The following is an 18,600-nucleotide window of genomic DNA, read 5'->3' on the forward strand; positions in this document are numbered from 1 at the left end:
TGGACCACAGGTTCTCAATGGGGTTCAGATCAGGTGAACAAGGTGGCCATGTCATTAGTTTTTCTTCTTTTATACCCTTTCTTGCCAGCCAAGCTGTGGAGTACTTGGATGCGTGTGATGGAGCATTGTCCTGCATGAAAATCAAGTTTTTCTTGAAGGATGCAGACTTCTTCCTGTACCACTGCTTGAAGAAGGTATCTTCCAGAAACTGGCAGTGGGACTGGGAGTTGAGCTTGACTCCATCCTCAACCCAAAAAGGCCCCACAAGCTCATCTTTGATGATACCAGCCCAAACCAGTACTCCACCTCCACCTTGCTGGCGTCTGAGTCAGACTGGAGCTCTCTGCCCTTTACCAATCCAGCCACGGGCCCATCCATCTGGCCCATCAAGACTCACTCTCATTTCATCAGTCCATAAAACCTTAGAAAAACCAGTCTTGAGATATTTCTTGGCCCAGTCTTGATGTTTTAGCTTGTGTGTCTTGTTCAGTGGTGGTCGTCTTTCAGCCTTTCTTGAACTGAACATAAGTTCCCTGCAATTTCTGAAGAATATTACAGTAAATCTGGCTGAAACTTGGCCCAGACGTACAGCAGGTTTCCCAGAGGAGGGATGTGTTGAAAGTTGGACCTCAACTATTATGGATGATTTTTAATGAATTTCTGAAATTTCCATAATTGTAGTGTATTGGCTGTATTGTATTGCATATAAATGTCCTTTAATTTCTGAGTAATTTTACAGTGAATCTGGATGAAACTTGGCACACAGGTACAGTAGGTGTCCCAGAGGAGGGATGTGGTGAAACTTGGACCTCAACTACTCAGGATGATTTTTAATGAATTTTTGAAAATTGACATAATTGTAGTGTATTGACTGTATTGGATTGAATAGACGTTTCCATTAATTTCTGAGGAATTCTACAGTAAATCTGGATGAAACTTGGCACACAGGTACAGTAGGTGTCCCAGAGGAGGGATGTGTTGAAAGTTTTACCTCATCTACTCAGGATGATTTTTAATGAATTTTTGAAAATTGACATAATTCTATTGTATTGGCTGATTGCGTTGAATATAAGTTTCCTTTAATTTCTGAGGAATTCTACAGTGAATCTGGATGAAACTTGGCACACAGGTACAGTAGGTGTCCCAGAGGAGGAATGTGTTGAAAATTGGACCTCAACTACTCAGGATGATTTTTAATGAATTTTTGAAAATTGACATAATTATATTGTATTGGCTGACTGCAGTGGATACAAGTACCCTTTAATTTCTGAGGAATTCTACAGTGAATCTGGATGAAACTTGGCACACAGGTACAGTAGGTGTCCCAGAGGAGGGATGTGTTGAAAGTTGGACATCAACTACTCAGGATGACTTTTAATGAATTTTTGAAATAAACATAATTGTAGTGTATTGACTGTATTGCACTGAATATGAGTTTACTGTGATTTCTGAGTAATATTACAGTAAATCTGGGTAAAACCTGGCCCAGAGGTAAAGTAGGTGTCCGAGAAGAGGATTGTGTTGAAAGCTTGGCATCAACTTTTAAGAATGATTTTTACCGGTATCGGTATCGGACATAAAAAAAGTGGTATCGTGCCATCTCTATTATATAGACAAACAAACTCCAAACAGAAAAAATAACTGTCTGAGAAATGTGGTTATAATAAAGTCCCAAAAAACAAAACACTGGAACCTTGAGTACATGTACTGAATAAACTTTATTAATTTTATTCATTTCCAGCTCTGCTAACAGGATGAGAGGTGGAAATGCATTAGAACAACACTGGAACAACATTATTACAAAATACATCCGGCTGAAAAAGAAAAAAAAAACCTTTTACATTCAGGTAAATGGAAGTTTGACCTTTTCACTACATGTACAGCTGGACGGATAAAATCATACAGAAAACATAACATGATTCATACATGTTTCACTTTTATAGACAGGGACAGAGAGTGACTGCAGATGTGCCCTTTTGCTTGGAAGATTGAAAGCCTTTGTGTGGCTGCTGAGCAAAAACAGTACATGACACTTATTAATCTAGCAATTCCACCAGTCTTTGCCCCAATAACAGACAGAAAAGACAAAAGCTGTGCTATGCAGGAATTATTATTACCCTCATTAAGTAGGTGGAACCTGTTGCTGTTTGTTCATCTGCACAAAAGAAGGTTTGCAGAAAAAAACAAACAAGTTGAACTTCATGAAACTTGGTGGAGAGATGGAATTAAGGGCATTAAGGTTTGACTTTTTAGAAAAATATCTACATTTTTTAAATTATTTATTCCTATTATTACTGAAATAACATGGTTCAGTTTTGGGAAAGAAATCGGATGTCTACATTTTAAAAAAACTACAGAAAATCTCCACAGTAGTTTAAGTCACATCTAAGGAAACCGTCATCTTCCTCAAACTTTAACTAAAGAACTTTTTTGCCTATTGTGACAACTCCTTCCACCCCACCTCCTCCTCCTTTTAAGGGCACTGAACCTTACACTTAACTTACATTATATGATAACCCTGAATTAGATAAGCAGATGAAAATGGATGTTAAAAACAGTATTAGTAACATATGAATATAATTTATTGTAGACGGGCTTGGAAATTAAATGCACTGACAGTTGCATGTTAAAAGCACTGATGTGCAGCAGACCTCCTGTAAAAACCTCAAGGATAACCACAGTCCTGTCATAGGAACAGAGGCCTTTAAACACAACTTAAAAACAGCAACATGGTGACAATGTCAAATTAAAAGAATGTATTCTGACAAACTAAAAGCCTTTGAAATGAAAAGGCACTGATATGGAACGTCTTCCCTTTACATCTGCTGTGGTTTTAAAGGTATAATTCATTTATATATATCAGAAAGTACAATTTCAGACATTTATTTAACCATAAAAACCGCATGAGTTACCTTCTCCCACTTATCTTATCTGTTAAAAATCCTCTATAATTTTATCTAATTGTTTTTCAAACCAATAGTTGGAAGTCACTGCTAATTTTGTTGCTGGGTTTTTAGGTTTGGGTTATGTTGTTGAGTGTTTTATGTCTCAGGTGGGATGCAAAAATGTGTTGCGATATCTTATTTTGTTCTGATGTAATCTCATTTGAAATTTGACATTTAAAAAAAGAAAAGAAGAAAGAAATAACAAGACAACGAACCTATTTCCTGCAAACTCTGTTTCCTGTTTAAAATTTTTCTTTGAATGGTGATGTTAAGACCAGATGCTGAAGTTTTCAGTCTTGCTATTATAAGATCAGAGGTCATGGCTCTCCTCCTGTCCTTTTCATTTTACAATGTCAGGAAACAGAATCAATTGAGCACATACTGACAACTGCATTTCAGGACACTGTCTATCCCTGTGAGCAAATTAGCACTGAGCTGCAGACTATGACCTCTGACCTCACTGTGAGGCCTACATGGAGTGGGAATAAAGTTATGTTACAGCTTCTGATTGCAATACATACTATGTCAGCTTTTACTCCCCAGCTTTAGTTTGTTGTGATGCTGCTGGAGCCATTGCGATTGTGTAAAATGTTAGATTTTATTAATTTTTATTTCATTAACTTATTTTATTTATTTATTTATTTTTTGCATAATGTCATCATCAAGACACATCTTTGGTATTTTTTATCTAAAAGCGTTTAAAGACGAAGTTTCCATAGTGCTACAAATGTTTTTAACAGAATAGAGATTTGCTACAGCCTGGACTGCCAGGTGTTTCAGTCAGTTTAGCAGTGTTTTTCTGTGAAGGAGAATAACTGTCATTGTTGTGTAACTGTGAAGACCTTTTAGGATAAAGCCGGAACAGCTTAAAGGATGGGGAAAAATCCAGAAAGATATTATGAACACCAGCAAGTATGCATTTAAACTTGCATCTAAAGTTTTGTGCAAGTGATGTCCTTTGAAATATGTTGCAGTAAAATGAATAAACTGCACCCTAGCACTAACTGTTACCTTCGGATAGTCGGTTTTCAAGGTTAAACATGAATATATGAATATGAACTTGCCGTCCTTCAGAAATTAAAGTGAATGGTGAAACCAGAATTAGGCAAATGTGGCTATATTATACAAGAACTTTGTCACTTTTCTTCTTTAATGCAATTAAATCAGCTGAAATGCTCATTATGTAAAATATTATCAAAATAAAAGTGCTTTGTTTGACTGCTGCCTGAAAATGTCAAGCATTATTGGGCTCTAATGCATCGTCTTAGTGAATGTATCCAACAAAACCTTACCCTTTGACCTTGTGTAGCATTAGGTGGCCCATTTGTTCTCCTGTTTGTTCAACGAGCAGCAGCAGACACGTTCACCTGTGATGGTTCTTTACATTTTTACACCTCTTCTCTGCTCAGTCTCTCTTCAGCAGCTTGCTTGGCGTCCTGTGAGCACTCTAGTCCTCAATATGATTGTACAAGGCATCTGCAGTAGGGTTTTTGCGGTGGGATGGGGGCACCAGGTGGTTGGGGAGCTCAGTGGGCAGCTCGTAGCCCTCCAGTTTGATCTTGATGAGATGCTGAGCGAGGGCAAACTCCTCGTCGTCCAGCATGCCATCCTGGTCGCAGTCGGCCAGCTTCCAGATCTTCCCTAGCACAGTGTTGGGCAGCCGAGAGTTCATCATCTCTTTCTTGGCATTGACGCCAGTTATCTTGCCGTTGATAGGCATCAGAGTGTAGAAGATCTCATCGTAACGGTGCTTGTCCCGGCTGACAATCCAATCTTCAGCGTCAGCCCCAGCACTGATCCCCTCACCGTAGCCCTGACCAAAGGGCCCATCCTGGGAGCCCTCAAAGGCACCACCTGACACCATGGCAGGAGGCTGCTTGGCCTCCTCCTCCCGGATCATCGCCATAAGAACAGCAATCTTTGAGGCTAACATTTTATCCACCTTCTCAATCAGCTTCACCTTCAGAGATGGGAACTTACTGAAGTCATAGTGCTGCAGCATGTCCTGGAGGAGAAGAAGAGACACAGGTTAACGTCTGCTAACTACTTTTACAGCTCACACTCAGAGAAACAACTACAACGATGACAGATAATGAAGCCTTTAAAATTGTGGTATATTTTTGGATGAGGTACTTGAACACATTATCATAACATGGTGGCTTGCTCTTTCTGCTCCAGCTTGCAGCTTTCAAAAGGAATGCAAGCTGGACTCTTTTCTGCAAGGCTTTACTATGCACATTTTCTTTTTTTGCCACAAACCTCAACACAAGATTACAGCAAACTGATATTTGCATGTGGGATTAATGTTAGTCACTAAACTTTTGACCCCCTCCCCCGCCAGTCTGCCATTTATTCCAGATTTTATCGATTGCTTAAACACAAATTTCTGAAATTATATCTCATATTGCCAAAACAGTAAACACAAATCATCTCACTCAATTTCCCAAACATAGTATTGTACAATATTGAACAATCTACACTCAAAACCATTCACTCTTGCTGAAAAATCAAACTTTGCCCACAGACAGCACACACAAGGCCTCAAAAACACACACACAACAACATAGTCGTACACATTGGTGCAATAAATGTAAAACAATATTCCCAAAACTGGTAAGTTATGTTGCTTGTGGTTCTTCCCCTCAAAAACCTTTTCACATGATGAACACAAAAAAATGCAACCAATGTATATACAGTGGCACATTTTTATTCATGTACCATACAGTACAACACACACCAAAAACATTAGTCCACCTCAGCATCCTGTCTGTGGTCTGGGTCAGGCCAGGGTCAGGTTCCCTGTAGTGCAGCTGGAACATATGTTGTCTCAGACCATCAAGAAAAGCAAGGAGCTATAGTGTTATAGGGTCCTAGAATGGCATGCTGGTGGAGTATCCCTCGTTGGCTGATGGCTGCGCACAGAGTGACATTCCCTCCATGCTGACCAGGGACATTTACAATAGCCCGATAGCCAATTATGTTCCTCCACCTCCTCCTTGCTGGTGTCCTAGACCTCCTTCTCCTCCTCCTTGACCTCTTCCTATGCATGTCTTTGGATCCATTGTTTCAAACCTGAGTGAGCTGACTTTGGCCCTTTTGACTATCCATCAAAGTTTCTGATTGGTGTGTGATGCATTTTGACTCCTAGTGTTTCCACTTTGTTAACTGTGTGCTGATTGAGCTAAAGCTGTGCTTATGTGAGTTAACATTATTGACTGCTTTCTTGGGGCGTCTATCGCGTTCGGTGTGAACACACCGGAAGTGACCACATGGTGTCAGCACTGACAAATGTAGGGATTTGTGTGTAGAGTTTTGCAGTAACAGTCCACCACATCTGACTCATATGGTAAAGCAGGGGAATAGTGTTTATAGTTCAGGGAAATGGGTGTGCTTTTTAGAAAGTGGCATTATGGTTTTGAAATTTGGGTTCAAACTGAGGTTTAGATGTTGTTTACCTTTCTTGTTTTGTGTGCTTATTCCTTGACTTAGTGAGTTTGCTGTCATCAATGTAGTTTATTTTAAATCACCACCCAAAACACTGGGATTCCTTTTGTTTTGAGCATTACACCTGTTGTTGACTATACATAAAAATGGTCAGAGATTCTCACAGTGAAGTAAAGCAGACGAACCTTAAACCTGAATTTGTTTTACTGGCCAGCAGGGGTCACCTGATCTCCTAGTTACAGGGTCGTGCTTCACTTATGGTTGGTAAGTAACTACCATATGAGTAATGGATTGATTCTTATTTAATGCTTTTCTATACTACTCTTGAGCACTCACAGCAACTTTGGCCAGGATCAAACCACCAACCTTCTGATTAGTAGAGGGCCTGCTCTACCCCCGAGCCACAGCCATTCACAGTCCTTTTACATTTTAATGAGATCCAAGCCTCACTAATGATATATATTTTATTCAGAAGCAAAATAACCACAGCCCAATAAAAAGGCCTAAATGGGCCTTACTAACACGCTGACAGCACGATTGCACATTGGTTGGATTTTCAGAGAGGTAAGTGTGTTTTAGCAATTTTCTGTACAAAAATCTATGAATTTTACACATTTTTGAATGACATGTAAAAGTTTCACTTAACATAATAGGACATTTTTCTGGAATTCTAATTACTAGTACCATATTATGCCTTCATTTTAATTACTGGTGTCGCTGCTTAAAGAAAACTATTTGTAAAATAACTACAGGCTCTTTTTCAGGACATCTCACCAGGGAAGTGAAAAATCTCAAACATTTTCTCTGACAATAATCCAATAAAAACAAAGTTTCGCTGAGGGAAACACACACACACACTTGCTGTGCAGCATCTCTCTATCGGCCCAGCAGAGCAGCTGCAGTTCAGTTCATTCTGTCCCAGCAGCTAAAACCTTCCCTGACGTCAGGAAAACAGTTCTTCTTCTTCAGATCACACGTTGTTCCGCATGATGACATGATGCAATGCTATAATCATTTGTTTATCATTTAAATTCAGGTTTTCTTTTACTAAACAACGATTTTCCTGTATTTGCATAAACAGGGACAGGTATTATATTAAACCCAGTGCTCCAGGTCTATCAGCCAGTGTCCAAGAGTGCATTTGCAAACTCTGCCACTCTAAAGGAGACATACACTTCAGAATGACAATTCCACCGAGTGGGCAAGAAGTATAGCACTACTATTCCTATGTGATGCTTCCTATTTGTCAAATTAAAACACAATTTTCTAGAGTCAGGGAAGAATAATTATTTGATCCACTACTGAATTTTTAAATTTGTTCACTTACAAAGAAGTATAAGGAGTCATGTTTTGCTTCAGAATCAAATACTTATTTCACTCAGTGACATGCAAACCAATTCATGACTTTTAAGTAATGCGCTTTTCTTTTCTGTATATTTGCCATTCTGTCTCTCTCCTTTAAAATAAAACTGCTATAAAAAATTAGAAGACTGCTCATTTCTTTGGAAGTGAGCAAACTGTCAAATTCAACAGGGAATTAAATCATTTCCCGTACGGTACGAGCGGCTTCTGTTTCAAGAAACTGTTACTGTGATATGACTGTGATACAAAAAACTATTCTAAAATTGGCAGTTACAGTTACATTGTCTCTTTTTGTTGTGTTAAAAGTGATTAACAGACTTTATCTGGGTTGAGTAAAAATATTCTCAGGATATCCAGTATCCAGGTCCAAAGTGTGTGTGTGTGTGTGTGTGTGTGTGTGTGTGTGTGTGTGTGTGTGTGTGTGTGTTTTAATAACCAGCAGGAGATGACTCCTGTCTAATTGCACAGAGGTCTTTGGGAACTGCTGGCTACTGTGTTGGCTTTTACGTACCTGCATCTTAGTGACATTGGGGAAGTCTCCAGGGCTGATGTGGTGCTCTCTCTGTAGGACGGTGTAGATCTCCGGGAGTCTCTGGATCAGTTCGTCCTTCTTCTTTTCCCGTCCAAACAGAGATGGCATCTCTTTCTTCAGGTAGCTGATAATGTAGGCATGCACCTGCAAGCAGGAAAGCAATGGAGATCATAAGCATTTTAAAATGCCGTGGAGGGGACACAGATCTAAATTCTGTGCCTTAAAACTTAAAGTTTCTTTTAATGGCAGCTTTGGCAGCTTTTTTCCTTTGAGACATTTGAGATTGCATTGAAAGAAGAGGAATGAAACTAAAAGTGTTGCATCAGAAAGCTGATTGAAACTGATCACAAAAGTTCATTCAGCTCATTAAATCTTAAAAAAAGCCAAAATTCAGGACAAGTGAGGAAGCAAACAGAGAAGAAGTCTGAGTACATGGCAACGCTTAACTGAGACAAAACCGAAGTTATTTATGACTGATCCCCTTTAACTCTTCTGTGTTACCAGTGTAACACACAGCACGGCACAGAAGACACTACCCTGATAGATCCTCAAAAGGAAAAGGTCACAGCCCTCCCGCTGCCAGAGCTCCGTTCAATAACAGCACTGTTTACACAGAGTTTCCTTAATCACACCACCAACACAGGAAGTCTGCTATCTGGGCTACAGGTTACCATGGAGGTCAAGGAAGCTCATACTCTCATGTGTTTAGGTTAATAAAATGAGATTTGAAAATTCAAACAATCAGAAATTGTGAGATGACATCTCACAAATTTAACTTTAATCATTTGTATTTAAGTAAAGAAAAACAAATAATCTTTACATGGAACAACCACAACGTCGACATTTTGTCAACATAAAAACAAAGAATATTTCACAAAATATTCTTTGTTTAAATCTTTAAATATGATTTTATTATGGAATGAAATGGATAATGCAGAAATCTCAGGCTGTTTCCTCTTGCTGGAATAAAAATATAGCTTGAAGTCTGGGTGTTGAGACTTTGGATGAGAGAGAAACAGGAAACTATGAGATGCTGGGTCAGAGGGGAACTTATGGTGACTGATGGATTAGAAGAGGAGAAGAAACAGGAGGAGAAAGGAGGAATGTAGGAGTGCAGGAGGATCATCGGTTACACAGGCAAAGGCATAATGATGGTGGAAGGAAGGGAGGAGTAACACAGTGAGGGAATGAGGTCATGGGATTTCTGAGGGCAAAGTGCCAGAGTACATGAGTGCCATTTATTAAAAGTTACAGAGGAAGGAAAAACAAAACTAAAAAGACTCCTTGGCATGTTTCTGGGTGCTGAACATAACTACATGTGTGAGAAAACAGCTTAGATTCATTTCATTTTCAAATGTACAAAAAAAAACCCAAACACAAAACTGTCATTTGTAACTGTAACAAAAACATCTACAAATCCCATTATTTCCTTTGCATCAGTGGCTTAACGTTATCACACCACAAACATCACATCGCAGTGTTTCCACTAGAAAGCACTTGTCATATGTTAGTAGAGAGCAGCCAAATCCTTTGTTTAGCTGATAATTGAAATATGCACCATAACAAAGTTGCTAAACCTCACAGGATTGTGTCATTTCAAGAACTTTTGCAGCTAAACACACATCTGTGCTTGGTGTGGATCGCTCACTCAGGACAGATTCCAGCTCATTGTATAACAACACAACAGACCTGATACAGCTGCTGGATGTGCCTCACTATTAAGTTTTCACAGCAGCCTTCGCAATTTCCCACATAAATACCTTATGAAAAAAGAAGCAACCACAGAGGAAGAGGCTGTGACTTCACACTGAATCTCCTGAGATGATAGACGATCAAATCAACTTGAGCGTCATTGTACAACATTACGAAACATTACAGAGATTAATAATATTAATATGATTGATGTTATTAACCTGCTTCTCTTTGCTTGCTCAAAAATATAGTGGTACCTGAAGTACTTGATCTTTGTTATACTTCAAATTAGAGATGGACCGATCCGATATTACGTATCGGTATCGGTCCGATACTGACCTAAATTACTGGATCGGATATCGGAGAAAAATAAAAAATGTAATCCGATCCATTAAATATCACGAAAGCACCTCACAAAACTTGCAACACGCCGTAACTCACCTCAGAACGTTAGCAGTCGAGCAGTATGCATCACGTGATAGAGCAGCTGTGGCATGCCGGACCTGTCGGTGGTCTGGATAGCATGTGGAGCTTCGCTAGCAACCCGGCATTTCATCTCCGACAAAGTTATCCCCGAGAGAAGTAAAGCAAGTGTGTAAGTCCATCTCTGAATGTTTGTAAAGCATTCCCACGTTAAGCTTAACAAGCGACTGCCTCTCCTTCAATCGTGAAACTGCTTAAATGATCAGCTGATCGGCTTTTCTGTTGCGAGTCCGTGTCTCTTGTTTGTTTTTGGCCCACTTTGCACCAGAAAGAGGAAACCAGCGGCTGAACAACAGCAGAACGTTTAAGCTTGATAAGCTGTTGTTAGAATTTATTTAATATTTCTTTCTACACCAGGATCTTTTTCTACGTAGCTGACGCTGGTAACTGTGCAGGGGCGGATCTAGCAAAGTTTAGCCAGGGGGGTCGATAGGGCATGAACAGGGAAAAGGGGGCACAAAGACATACTTTTCTTTCTTATTCTCATTTAAAATGTCGAGCTTTTAATAAATAATTATCTGACACCCAAAGTTTTAATTTGATGTAAAATGAATAGAAGTCAATTACTGTATATAGTGACTATTAAGTCTAATATATACCCTAGTAAGCTATAGTACTTTTTACTTTGGGAAGGTACCATCTGTGCAGTCTGCAATTTTGTTGAAGAAAGATGTTGAATCTATTTAATATTTCTTGAAAAATAATTGATTTCTGTGCTTTTTTTTTTCACACTGCATCAAATTAAGGTTGATTACGTCGATTAAGCATCATGAGGTGGCGCATGAGGGGTGGTTCCTTATTTTTTATTTATTTCTTTTTGTTGTTGCTGGGAGTTGGAACCCTATTAGTTAGGTTGCTTAATATTTACGCTAAGTACTCTTTAAAATACCAGAATAGGGAGGATGGTGTAGGTCTAAGTTTATTAGATTGATCAGTATTGCTGAACTATGAAATATTTTTTTTGTATACAGGTATAACAGAATAGCTTTAGTGTAGTTGTTGTTTTAAACTTGAGTATGAACTTGCAGACTTGCAAAATGCAGCAAGATATTTTAAAAAACAGTTTTGTTGATTAAAAAACACTATATCGGATTCATATCGGTATCGGCAGATATCCAAATTTATGATATCGGTATCGGTATCGGACATAAAAAAAGTGGTATCGTGCCATCTCTACTTCAAATATAATAACATTTTACATGCTCTCAAACTTCGTTCTATGTGGTGTACGCTAGAAGGCTTTTTACAAAATAAAAGCCCTTTGTTTCTTATATGCTTCTACCAGGCTGGACAAGTGTTCCAAATACTGAGCTGAGCATATGCCCTGTATCCCCCACTATGGTGACCATAAGCAAAAATGCAGCTCGGTTAAAGTTAAAGTTAAACCGTTAACTGTTTGATAGCTCTACATTATTATAACCAAATAAACAATAAGGCCCTGATTTAATTTTTTTAAAGCTCATTTTATTTATTTATTAGTCAGACCTGCTCATATCAAATTATAAGTCTGAAACATTAAAACACACCAAGTAACAAATTAACTGCAGTTACATTGTTGTTACATCAATTATTGAGCTGAATTACAGTTTTCCTTTCTTTATTTACTTAACGTAGGACTACTTTGAAAATTATAGGACCCCTCTGGCTGTATACATAAATACAACCATGTTCTTATTAGCAAGAATATAAAATTAAATTATATCTAAAAAAAGACCCACACCAGCACAGTGATGGCAAAATATAAGCCCTGCATGATATGTGTGACGCATGTTTTCTATCTCATTTAGTTCTTTAAAATATATTAAAAACTCTTCTAAATTGAATTCATGTGGTTGTTGTAAGCTTGGTTTCAGGATTAGGGTCTGATTCAGGCTTTATTTCCACATCAGTGTTAAAATTAAATACCACTTCTGTTTCCTGTTTCCCCAGAATAAAAAACATCTATGTTTCGATTCTTCATTTGAAAGGCTGAAACAACAGCTGACATCATTAGAAACCATTTTCTCACAAGGACACCTCCATTAAACATAGATTTAGCCAGTTGGAATCACTATCCCAGTGATTGAGTGTATGGACATTGTTTGTGGAGTTCCGCAGGGGTCAGTATTGGGACCAAAGCTGTTTATCCTCTATATCAATGATATATGCAGAACATCAGATATACTACAGTTTATTCTATTTGCAGATGATACAAATATTTTTTGTGCTGGAGAGAACTTACATCAGCTTTTGGAAATTGTCACACAAGAAATGATTAAACTGAAAACATGGTTTGATAGAAATAAGCTATCATTAAATTTGGAAAAAACTACATTTATGTTATTCGGAAATTGTAAAAAAGATGCAGGAGCAAAATTATTAGTAAACAATGTTGAAATAGAGCAAGTTTCGGATACAAAATTTCTGGGTGTGATAATAGATAACAAAATCTGCTGGAAACCTCACATAAAGCATATACAAGCCAAACTGTCAAGAAGCATCTCCGTACTAAGTAAAGTTAAATATTTTTTGCCTTCCAAATCACTCCGGGTACTTTATTGTTCACTTATATTGCCATATTTGGAATACTGTGTGGAAATTTGGGGAAACACATATAAAACTGCACTTCAACCAATATGTAAAATTCAAAAAAAAGCAATCAGGATGATTAATAAAGCAGGATTTAGAGACCATACTAACATCATGTTTTTGAAATTAAAAATACTGAAGTTTATGGATCTTATAAAATATAAAACTGCAAAAATTATGTACAAGGCCAGATACAATATGTTACCAGGAAATATACAGAGGATGTTCTATGACAGAGAAGGAGACTATGAATTGAGGGGGAAATTGAATCTAAGGATTCTTAAAGCACGGTCAAAGGTTAAAACCTTTTGTGTCACTATTTATGGGGTAAAACTGTGGAATAGTTTTACTATAGATCTACAGCAATGCTCAGGAATTAGTAAGTTCATGAAAATACTTCGAAAACTGATTTTGGAAGAATATGATACCGATAAAGATGATCACCCATTGTATGTATAAAAATATCAAATTATATCCAAATTATATCAATCACGGTAGCCAAGTTTATATAGGTTCTCCTCGTGTATCGTGTGGAGTATGTGATGATGGGAATTAGGTGAATTATGTGGGATCAATAAGATGTTGAGCAGGGGTAGGAATTAATAAGTATGTTCATACTTCTTCCTACTCCTTTTCAGACCAAACATTGTTACATTATGTCAGACGATTTTGTTTTATTTCATTATATATTTTTTGTTTATCTGAACACATACGTGTGTGTGTGTATATCTACATATATATTCGTATCTGTAAATGAAAATATATGTAGTGTGTATATATTGTTTTTTGTTTTATATGTCTGAAACAAATAAAGATACAATACAATACAATACAATCCTCAGTCAAATATTCCACAGTATTCCTAGAATTCCTCAAAGTCTAGAATTCCTGAAAGTTAACTCCAACCACAACGTGTGACTTCCTGTCTCACCTTGGCCAACCTCGCCCTCTTGATCAAGTCGTTGAGTTTACGGAGAGCAGCATTCCTGGGAAGACTCTGGATGTCCCGGAACAGGTCCTGAGACTCTGCCTCGAACAGACGCCTGACAAGTACCAGGAATGAATCAATGAATGAATGAAGTAAGACACGTATATGGAGAAAGAAATCCTACTCTAACAAGCAAATGAGTAAACACACGAACAAATGGATGGATGGATGAAACAATACATACATCATGGAGAAAGGTTAAATAACTAAATTAGATTATTTTATGAACATATGAATAACAGTTTTCTTCATTCTTACAACCATCTATCATATTATATTTTTATAGTATATTTATTTTTTCATTCAATTCCACTTGTGCAATCAATTCTTTTGAGAAAGCAATAATCAATTTTAATTGCAGCACCTGTTCTACATGTTTTAATGTGTAAACACATGAACTGTGTACATGCTGTGTAGCTCCAAGCTTAGTTTTTCAATTCCATCCAAAATTTGTCTTTAGACAAATGGGGGGTGGGAACTAAAACAAATTGCTTCAGTCAGAGGATGAAATTGATGGGTTGGTTTGGAATTATGAATCATAGATAAGAGGTTCTCATGTCTCACTTCATTAAAAAAGCATCATTCCCTGCGAACAAACAGACAAAGTAACGTATCTCACCTGTTCTCTGTGTTTTGCAGCGGTTTGGCCCAGAAGGAGCCGAGATAAACTCTCACCACCTCTGGAGTGTTGATCACCTTCCCCAGTGACCACATGAGGGCGCCATACACCCGCATGAGCTGCTGGGTGTCCACCTAATCGAACAGGTGAGGAGGAGGAGCTTAAGGTTAGACTGACACAGGTAAGCAGAGTTTAATTTCATGTTAGATTTGTTCAGCTTCTCCTACCTGGTCTGCCTTGTTGAGGACGACTCGGATCTTGTCATCTTGACCCTTGAAAGCTTTGATGGCCTCTGAAAACTCATCTGAGATGTCCAGCTTGTGTGCATCAAAGAGGAGAATGATCCGGTCCACTCGCTCTCCAAACCAACGCAGGACCTCAGCAAAGTCATAACCTTGCAACAGGGAGACAAACAAAAGGATCAGTCTAGTTCCCATTTCTAGATCATTTCTGGAAAATGAACACTTAGCATAACAAAGTCTAATAATTTTGACTGATGAGAAAGAAAATTACATTTGGCTTGAGGTGTAATTTGTGCACCACTATTGAGTGGAACAGGAATTTGATCCCCTACAACCCAGCAATAATTCTGGTTTACAGAGATTAGAATCAACCAGTCAATGAATGAATGAAATAATCAATCAATCAGTCAATCTGATACTCCCGACCCTGAACCATAAGACTATGCTTGGGAGAAAGCACTGTGGTCAGATGAAACCAAAACCAAGCTCTTTGCCATCAAATGAGGCAGAGTATGACACAAAGGACACCATCCCCACAGTCAAGCATGTTTCAAGTGGAAACAATATGCTTTGGGGCTGTTTTTCTACTAAGGCTACAGAGATGACTCCACCACACTTGACGTACCAATGGATGGGGTCGTGCACCGTAAAATCTCAGACAGAAGATGGGTCCTAAAGATGGGTCATGAATGGGGCTTCCAGCATGACCATGACCCAAAAAAATACTGACAAGACAACAAAGCAGATGTACATTATGGTTAGGGATGGGTACCGGTATCCGGTGCCATGATGGCACCGGTTCTGACATAAACGGTAGTAACCAGACCGAAAAGCAGCGCACATTTCGGTGCTTTTTTTTCCTGAGATGTCATACACTTTGAATTCTAGCCAATCATTTTACGTTTCCGAGGATAGTAGGCGGGTCCAGGTACGTACGTTCTTTTAGAGCAGAGCTACAGATTAAAAATGCCCAAGGCGAAGCGGTCAAAAGTCTGGCTGTGCTTCACAGCAAAATATGCAAACTCAGCAGCCTGCAACAAGTGCTTTAAGCTGATACTGTGATACTGTCAAAGGAGGTAACACCTCAAATCCGAAGAAAAACCTGGCGACGCATAGCGTTTTTTTAAAAGCCGAGAAATGCGCCGTATTTGATAGCTTGCTGCGAGACCTCACACCGAGCACATCTACTGCGGGTGTGGTGCCTGTTATCGGACCCGGAGTTAGCAACATCCCCCAAAAACACGAAGAGGAGAGTCCTGGCCCCTAGCCCTGCCAGTGTAGCAGAAATGATGAGGATGATGATGCAGCAGCAGCCGTTCTTCTCTGCGTCAGTAGCTTAATGTTGTTCGTGTGTAATTTACGTTGAGTAGGCTAACCACGTTATTACATTAATGCATGTAAGGTGAACTAGCAAACACCGTCGTTGTTACATGCGGCTGTCTTCTTGTTTGATGGCAGATACTCCCTTCACCCTGGCCAAAAAGGCTAAAATGACCAAAGAAAAAAATCGAAAACAGTTAAACATGAGAGGTTTTTGGACAAAGTTTGTGTTTTTTCCATTGTTTAAGCACTGCTTCCAGCCAAGAATGATACCATATATGCCCTATAGCTGCAGAAAAGGCTAACATTGTTATCTTTTTACAAAAAACAGCTGAATATGAGAGGTTTTTGGACCAATTTTGTGTTCTCCATTCTTTAAGCACTGGTTTGAGCACCGCTTGAACACCGGCACCGTTTCAAAAGTACCGGTTTGGCACCGGTATCGGATAAAACCTAAACGATACCCATCCCTAATTATGGTTATGGAATGGCCTAGCCAGTCTGCAGACCTCAGTCCTAAAGAAAATCTGTGGACGGCGCTCTTCAAGTTGCCAAACAATAGCCAAGAAACCTGAAGGATTTAGAGAGTTTCTGTAAAGAGTGGGCAAAAATCCTGCCTGAGATTTCTTCAAGTCTAGTGACTAAGTACAAGAAACTTCTTACTGTTGCGATTACAAACAAGGGTTTCTCCACCAAGTTGCCTACTAAGTCATGTTTTGCTTGGGGATCTAATATTATTTCACTCAATGACATGCAACTTAGTGTAAAACTTTTATGTAATGTATTTTTTCTGAATTTTGGGTTGATATTCTGTCTCTGTCAATTTAAATGAAACCACCATAAAATTTAGAGAGTACTAATTTCTTTCTAAATTTCCTTCTAAAACTTACAAATTCAGCACGAGATCAAATAATTATTTCCCTCACTTTAGCATACAGTAGTCCCGATGTAGGTATATTCATAGTGAATTTAACAGCCACAAAACAGTTCTGTTTCTCTCTGGCTCTCTCTCTCTCTGTGTGTGTGTGTGTGTGTGTGTGTGTGTGTGTGTGTGTGTGTGTGTGTGTGTGTGTGTGTGTGTGTGTGTGTGTAAAGTGATATATAGCAATTTGGGTGTGGTTCATCTGAAACTGGGTGACACTGACCTCACTTTTGAAAACTCAAGAGCTTTTATACTCAAACAGGAAGATTGCTGCAGCAGAAGGAAATGTTTCTACTCCTGCTTACATATCTGACTAAATTCTACTTGTCTTTACTGGGTAAATGGGCTGGTATCCAGCACTTCTCTCCTTTTGCTGTGTACTCAGTGCTTCTGCACTAGAAACCATATAAACCCTTCACAAAGATATTTATACAGCATTTTAACTTGAGTTACTTTGTATCTACGGATAGATGCATTGGGGTTAAAATAGTTACCCTCAGTTGAAGGGACAAAAAGTAATTTTGATCTTCTCTTTGTCCTGCCTTGCTTGTCAATCATTTCTGCGCAGTGATGCCTCAAATCACCAAGTATAAAAAAGTAAAATGCCCTAATGGTAACAATAATAATTATAATAATAATAATAATAATCATTGAGGAGCAGCTGAAGCTGAGCAGAAGGTATATGAAGGAGTGTAAGGGTGAAGGAGGTCTGAAACATAAGGAGGACTCTTGCTGCAGAGTTCTGCACCATCTACACCCGACAGAAGAGAGAATGGCATTACAGTAGTCCAGATGAGAGGTGACCAGAGTATGAACCCGGAGTTGAGTGCTGAATTAAAAAAAGAAAAGGGTGAAGCCTAGAAATGTAATGAAGGTGGAACGTGAGACATGACTGATGTGGGCGGTAAACTAGAGGGGTTTGTCCAAGATGATTCCAAAACCTTTGACACTATGGAAAGCGTGGACCTGACAATAGATACAACAAAGGGTTAGGCCTGTAGGCAGGATATGAGGACAGGAGGGGGAAGAGAATTTCTGGGTTCTGTAGAATAATACTATTGTGTGTCATCTGCATGAAAAATGAATTGCATACCAAAATTGTGGACGATATTTCCAAGAGGATGAAGATAAATTATAAAGGCCGCAGCACTGTTCCCTGAGGGACAACATGTTTGACTGACGCGAGAAGTCGGATAATCTTGCCTTGAATAAATTGTTTCCAGTCAGACAGGTAGGCTGTAAACCACTTGAGTGCTGTGTCCTCAATTCCGATGTTAGCCAGATGTTCTAACAGTAACTTGCCATCTTGTGTCTCACTAAATATTAGTTTAGGACCTTTCCTTTCCACCTTACCTACCTTATTTTAGCTGATGTTGGTAAGCTTCAGACAGTACAGCCACTTATTAAGGATGTGTCATTTTAGGATTTTAGAAGACGAGTAAAGGAGGTAAAAACGTATTTATACTATTTATCATAGGACTGT

General features: G+C 38.7%; 1 protein-coding gene across 1 annotated transcript in view; it reads right to left on the minus strand.

The window, feature by feature from the left end:
• Positions 1 to 1,699: 1,699 nt before the first annotated feature.
• ehd4 (EH-domain containing 4) overlaps positions 1,700 to 18,600 on the minus strand; it is a 37,924-nt gene continuing 21,023 nt past the window's right edge. The window contains exons 4-8 of the mRNA XM_082515704.1: positions 14,861 to 15,027; positions 14,634 to 14,767; positions 13,958 to 14,069; positions 8,263 to 8,427; positions 1,700 to 4,950 (exon numbers count right to left, since the gene is read on the minus strand). Coding sequence (XP_082371830.1) covers positions 4,393 to 4,950; positions 8,263 to 8,427; positions 13,958 to 14,069; positions 14,634 to 14,767; positions 14,861 to 15,027 — 1,136 coding nt within the window. The 3' untranslated portion in view covers positions 1,700 to 4,392. The remainder of the gene's footprint in view (positions 4,951 to 8,262; positions 8,428 to 13,957; positions 14,070 to 14,633; positions 14,768 to 14,860; positions 15,028 to 18,600) is intronic.

Source organism: Aulonocara stuartgranti (genome assembly GCF_965226115.1).
Source record: "Aulonocara stuartgranti genome assembly, chromosome: 19".
NCBI lineage: Eukaryota > Metazoa > Chordata > Actinopteri > Cichliformes > Cichlidae > Aulonocara > Aulonocara stuartgranti.